General features: G+C 36.1%; 1 protein-coding gene and 1 long non-coding RNA gene across 4 annotated transcripts in view; one reads left to right on the forward strand and one right to left on the reverse strand.

Annotated features, from left to right (window-relative positions):
* The window catches only part of LOC128247378 (uncharacterized), a 6,553-nt gene extending 2,941 nt beyond the window's left edge, over nt 1-3,612 (reverse strand). Inside the window, exon 1 of the long non-coding RNA XR_008263767.1 lies at nt 3,549-3,612. This is a non-coding gene — a long non-coding RNA (uncharacterized LOC128247378). The remainder of the gene's footprint in view (nt 1-3,548) is intronic.
* LOC128247374 (zinc finger protein 675-like) lies at nt 3,453-6,941 on the forward strand. Of its 3 annotated transcripts, XM_052966763.1 has the most exons (3): nt 3,663-3,792; nt 4,587-4,766; nt 5,342-6,941. In XM_052966763.1, the coding sequence occupies exon 3, from the start codon at nt 5,739-5,741 to the stop codon at nt 6,651-6,653; it is 915 nt and encodes a 304-aa protein (XP_052822723.1). In that variant the 5' UTR covers nt 3,663-3,792; nt 4,587-4,766; nt 5,342-5,738; the 3' UTR covers nt 6,654-6,941. The 3 variants fall into 3 exon arrangements, with proteins under 3 accessions (XP_052822728.1, XP_052822720.1, XP_052822723.1); XM_052966768.1 differs by lacking the exons at nt 3,663-3,792; nt 4,587-4,766 and adding an exon at nt 3,453-3,556; XM_052966760.1 differs by lacking the exon at nt 4,587-4,766 and having other exon boundaries at nt 3,656-3,792.
* Nucleotides 6,942-6,949: the final 8 nt, after the last annotated feature.

Here is a 6,949-nt window from a genome sequence, read left to right on the forward strand (position 1 = left end):
AAGATGCTCAGAAAACTGATTCCATCACATGCCAGGGGAAGAAACTAGAAGTAGTTGATAGCTTCCGCTACCTAGGTGACCAAGTCTGTAGTGGGGGTGGATCCTCGGACAGCATTGCCACTAAAATAAGAATAGCCTGGGCAAAGTTCAGAAAGATCCTACCTCTACTGGTGACAAAGGGCCTCTCACTCAGAGTAAAAAGGTAGATTGTATGATGCATGTGTGCGAACTGCCATGCTATACGGCAGTGAAACATGGGCCGTGTCTGCTGAAGACATGCTTGAAAGAAATGAAGCTAGTATGATCAACTGGATATGTAAAGTCAGCATGCACACACAACAGTGTAATCACCCTGAGAGAAATGTTGGACATAAGAAGCATCAGATGTGGTGTGCAAGAGAGACGACTGTGCTGGTATGGTAATGTGCTGCATATGGATGAGGAGAGCTGTGTGAAGAAGTGTCATTCCCTTTGGGACTCACAGAGGCAATGATGGAAGACCGAGACGTCTGGAGATATACTGTGATTGAGAAGACCCGGCAAGTAAAGAGAGATCACAGCCGTAGCCTATACCAGTGTCGTATAACCAGCCCATTTAAAAAGTACCTTTGAATCATTGGGCGACATGCCGTGCTTGAGGAGACTTATTGAGTCAAGTAAAATCAAAATCAAAATCAAATATCAAATCACAATCAAATGGAAATTGTAGGTGTGCCCAATGCCAGTGCCGCCTGAGTGGCTCTCGTGCTGGTGGCACGCAATAAGCACCATTTATGCATGGGTCGTTGCCAGTGCTGCCTGACTGGCTCCCTGTGCCAGTGGCACATAAAAAGCACCATCTGAACATGGGCAACGTCAGTCCCCAGTCAAACCATCCAACCCATGCCAGCATGGAAAACAGATGTTAAACGATGATGATGAAATACATAGAGGAGAAAAACAGGACCCATGTGATATCTATGGTAAAAATTTAAATCAAAAGAGTTATGTTTACTCAGAAATATTTCCAAACAGAAGAAAATCCATATCATTGTGATATCTATAATACAGCAATTTTTGAAAGTTTCAGTTTATCTTGGCACAGATGGATTCACACAGAAGAAAGACATAACACTGTGATGTCTTTGGTGATTCATTTTCTGGACAGTCATTCATCTTCCTAGAAGCAAATTCACTCGGAAGAAAAATCTTAGTTGCAATATCTGTGATGAAACATTCCCACAAAATTCTTATTTATCTCAAATACAAACATTTTTTGAAAGTACTGATTTGCCTTCCCACAGGTGTATTCACACAGGAGAAAGATCTTACCAGTGTAATATCTATGATGAAGCATTTTCTAGGAATGGCAATCCAACTTATAAGTGTACCACAAGAGAGAAACCATACCAATGTAATATCTGTGGTCAGTTCTAACAAGGATCTTTGTCTATTCATTTATGTATTCACACAGGATATCTGTGATAAAACATTCTCTCAAAATGGCCATTTGGCTTGACACAAATTTATTTAAATGAAGAACAACCATCAACAGACATCATATTGTGCTAAATAAAACCTAACAAAGTCATCTTAACTTTGAGACATTCCTTTTAATTGTAATGTTTTTCAAAATCTTCATTGATTTTACTTGAAACTGCTAACCACATTCCTTGATGAGGATAACTTCAATCTTTATCTCACACTTATTTGGAAGTAGGGGAGCTGTATAGATAATCTTGATTAAATTACTGTGAACTATTTCCTGAAAATTACATTTGGAATTATTTCCTACATTAACTGTAAATAGCTTTATTGAATAATTTTCTGATAGCTGGTATTAGGAATGTATCATGAAACTTCAAGTAGACGATGTGAATGGATTTCACATTTAAATCATATCATCATCATCATCGTAGTTTAATGTCTGCCTTCTATGCTGGCATCGTTGGGATGGTTTGACAGTCTGCACCAGACTTCTGTGACTGTTTTGGCAGGATTTTTACAGCTGGATACCCTTCCTAACACCAACTACCCACCCAGCAGAGTGGACTTAGTACTTTTTACATGGCACAAGCACAGGTGAGGTCAGTTTTCGCAACGTTTTTACAGCTCGATGCCTTTCCAAATGCCAACCACTTTACAGTGTGGACTGGATGCTTTTTAAGTGGCACCTGCACTGACAGGGTTGCTAAGTAACCTGCAAAACAAAAATCTCAAGAGGGGAAGGGGCATTGGAGGAAATAATCTTGTGTCAGATGATGAAAGATTATAGTGAGACAGAGAGACAAACAGGTGTCTTGCTGTAGAGGAGGTACAAGGTTACCCAGCCAGAAAGAGAGAGAGAGATCAGGAATGAGGACAGATGTTTAAGATGGGTTGTGATTATAGATTTGAACTGAGATTTTCAGGAGGTGTGACCTCACAGACGTTCCATCATAAGGTAAAAATAATGGTTTCTAATTTAGATACAAGACTAACAGTTTTGTGAGAAGGGAATTAGCTGACTACATCTGCTCCAGTATTTGACTGCTACTTTATTGACCCTGAAAGGATGAAGGACAAAGTTGACTTCAGAATGATTTGAACTTAGTGCATAAAGAGCTGGAACAAATATCACAAGGCATTTTTCCTATGCTCTAATGATTCTACCTGCTCATTGCCTAATTAACATTTTTCTATTATAAGTGCAAATACAAGAATAATTCATTGGTTTGTTTTGTTTTTTGTATTTTTCAATAACACGCCAGCATCGATAATTTTAAACAAATGAAGGAAATTTTTGGCCAGTGTTTAACGACCATAATTTACAGTAAAGTAATCTTATATTATGGAACAGCAAATTCATGAAATAAACTATTACACAACAAATTATTTCCGAAAAGTGATTACAATCTATCCAAATGTTCCACTTTCACAATGCTCATGTGCCATTGTACCAGCTCTACTCAGATGCTTTTAAGTGTAGTTACTACATACACAAACAGTACCAATTAGTTACATGGCTCTTCTCTGGATTGCATCCAAAGTGGGGCCACTGACTAATTGATATCAATCACTTATGAACATGCTTCAGCCTCTGGTCTCGTCTGTCTTTTCTATCACTGCTATAATGGCCTCTGTTCTTCAGAGACGACCGGTCATTCTCCCACCACTCAGATCCCTTCCCCAACTCATCTTTCTACATCTCAGCATTCTTGGTGTGTCCAATCCCTTGATCCCTCAGCACTAACCATTATACCCAGTCCTGTCTTCCTAGAACATCAGCTTTCTGGAATGTTTTCCCAGTTCATGTCATTCTTGCAAAAGTAAAGTTCTATGGAGACAATATTAAATGCCATTGCAAAGAAGGAACTGGGAAGAAAGAGACGTTGTTTCACAGCTAAAAGGATTTGTCAAAGACTAGCCGAGCAAGTGAAAAGGTAAAAGTAAAAAAGAAAAATTCTTTCGCAGTCGCAAGACGGAGTATAGCAGAGGGGAGAGAGCATAGCTGGAGGAAGATAATGAGGAATGGAAGAAATTGAAACTTGCATGCTATATTCTCAAAATTCAGCTGATCATAGACATACGTTTGAAAGTAAGACGGCTTGGACATGGTGGGAATGTTTTTAAATAAAAGGTTACTTCTGACGTAGGGCTAAACAAATAGTAATTATATAGCACTCTCTATTGATTGAGGGTGAGTACTCAGACGATCAGTGTCACTTCCGTCAGGTCATCCTCACACGTTTTCTAATTTTAAAAACATTATTGATATAATATTCCTGTACATTTAATTACATTCTGTCAGTAATAACTAATTAATTGACTTAGGTAAGTCCAAAGACTGTTCATTTACTAGAATATAATTTAGACAGTCTATAGGATGTAGTTTAAAGATTTGATGAATGTATCAACACCCACAACTGCAAGTCTGATTACATTATTTCATCTATGTGCATTGTTAAATATTCTTTGATCGAACGTCTCATATTTATCCTTCTACTTCACGCTATACTTACTGCTTGCCAGGACCTATTTTGCGCAGAAAAGATTAACAGATAAAATACAAATTAAGTTAAATAAATATTTATTCAATTCAAAAGATAAAGTAATATGTTTGTTCATTCATTTCAAAGGGTGCCAGTTAGAAATACGCCTAAATAAATTGGTATAAATTATAGTTCAATAAATGCCCATTCAGTTTTAAGGATAAATGTTATTTATTCATTGTAAAATATGCTAATTAGAAATATGGTTACATGAACATCAAAATATCATTTTCATATAATTGATATCACATAAATTTATCTAAGTGACTTGGATCTTAACAGAATTTTGAGGTCACAAGTTAACGAATCGCTAAAATTCCGAGCGTGACGGAATGTCAAATGAAAATTAAAGTGATGGTATATTACTACCAAAGAAAGTTACATAAAATGCTGGATTAGAAAGAAAAATAGTGCTAGTTACTTGATTTATTAAGGTAGTTATCAAGGAAAACTTGTTAATATACAACATCCAACAAATCTAAATCGTTGAACATTTCAATATTTCCAACTCTGTTACTTTGTGCCTGAGTTAGATACGCATTTATATTGCGAATTTTATTTTATGTTTTTTTTCAGATGATTATCTATGCAGCTTTTATCATGTTGTTTCAGGATATATATTTTTACTGCTCCAAAACATGAAAAACGTGCATCTCAATTTTGTTTTGGTAACATTCAGCATTAATGAAAATCAGAATTTGGAAGTGAAAGCAACTCGACAAGAATCATTAGTTAACGATTGTCAACGAAAAGAAAGTGATTATTAGTTGATTTATCTGTATGAAGATAAATACTGAATGATTTATAATGAAATGAAAATAATTAGGATCTGTGACAATATGTAAATTTATCTCAGTGTGATTTATTACCAATACTAAAATATGAAGACAAAAATGATTATAATCGAAAATTAATTTGTAGGAGGTTAACGTCTCAATATAAATTTTAAAAATTGTATAAATGTTAATGGTACTTCAGAACAGTCATTATATTGAGTTTTTTTATACTTATTTTATAATTCCATTACTGCCTAAGGTGCATTACTGAGATATGTTATTATAATGTAAATGTGTAACTTTGTGTTGCTTAGATCAGGTTTAAGATATAATTTTAGGGTGTTCTAGTAACGTCCTGTAGAGCTTGATATAGTGACTTGCAGTTTCCTCTGAAGATAGCTCTTGTCTTTATCATTCAATTCTGTCACACCTCTTGTATCAGAGTGTCTTTGCAAATGTGTTCTGACTCTTTTTGGCTATTCTGTCTTCAATAATCTTCATGCTAATGCTTAATTGTTCCTTATGCTGTATGTTTTTTTTATTTTTTTATTACAGATTATTAAATGGCTGAGACAATTCACAGAACATTATCAACATATTTATCAACTTTGAAAAACTAAAAGTATCTTCATTGAGCTTGTGTCTGCTTGATTATACAACTTTTGGCTGATGAATTGGAAATATTTCCTTGGAATTGAGAATATTTCCTAGAATTTCTACAAATGATTACTGAAAGATTTCCTTTATGTATATATTAAACTCAGAACATTTAAAATAAAGTTTCCATTGTCTTATGTGCAGGGACATTGATATCTAAATATATCTTGTTAACAGCTGCTAACTTAATGATCCTTTAGTTGCAGAATTTGATGCTCTTTCTTAAGAGCCAAGACATTGTCAGGCTTTAACAAAAGCCAAATTACACTTAAAGTGTAGATTAAAAGAGAAAGATATGAATGCAAAAGCAGAGCCTGTAAACATTGCTTCATCTAATCAGACACAGGAAAATGCAGAAGAGAAGTCACACCTTTGTGATATGTGTGGAAAATTATTCACTACAGGCAGTTTATTATCTTCCCATAAATGTATTCACACACGCAGAAAACTGCACCACAGTGATATCTGTGATAAAAAATTCTCAGATAATAGCACATTAATTTCCAATAAGCATTGTCACACAGAAGAAACATCATACCACTGTGATATTTGTAGTAAAAATTTCACTCAGAAAGGTAGTTTCTCTCGACACAAGCGTATTCACACAGGAGAAAGACCATACCACTGTGATAAGTGTGGTAAATCATTTTCCAGAAATGGTCATTTGTCTTCCCACAAACATATTCACACAGGAGAAAAACCATACCACTGTGATATCTGTGATAAAGCATTCTCTAGAAGTGATAATTTAACTCAACACAAACGTGTTCACACAGGAGAGAAAGCATATTTCTGTGATATCTGTGGTAAAGCATTTGCTGGGAGTGCTGATTTGTCTGTCCACAAACGTATTCACACAGGAGAAAGACCTTACCACTGTGATATATGTGGTGAAACTTTTATTAGAAATCGTAATTTAACTTACCACAAACATAGCCACACAGGAAAGAAACCTTACAAATGTGACACCTGTGAAGAATCATTTTCTACAAGGGGTCAATTATCTGTCCACAAACGTATTCACACAGGTGAAAGACCATACAAGTGTGATATTTGTGGTAAAGCATTCTCTCAAATTGGTCATTCTGTTCGACACAAGCGTATCCACACAGGTGAGAAACCATACCAATGCGATATATGTAGTGAAACATTTTCTAGAAGTGATAATTTGACTAAACACAAAGAAATTCACACAGAAGGGAAACCATAGCTATGTGATCATCATCATCATCATCATCGTTTAACGTCCGCTTTCCATGCTAGCATGGGTTGGACGATTTGACTGAGGACTGGTGAAACCGGATGGCAACACCAGGCTCCAATCTAATTTGGCAGAGTTTCTACAGCTGGATGCCCTTCCTAACGCCAACCACTCAGAGAGTGTAGTGGGTGCTTTTACGTGTCACCCGCACGAAAACGGCCACGCTCGAAATGGTGTCTTTTATGTGCCACCTGCACAAGCCAGTCCAGGGGCACTGGCAACGATCTCGCTCGAAAGTCCTACGG

Source organism: Octopus bimaculoides, chromosome 1, assembly GCF_001194135.2.
Source record: "Octopus bimaculoides isolate UCB-OBI-ISO-001 chromosome 1, ASM119413v2, whole genome shotgun sequence".
Lineage (NCBI taxonomy): Eukaryota > Metazoa > Mollusca > Cephalopoda > Octopoda > Octopodidae > Octopus > Octopus bimaculoides.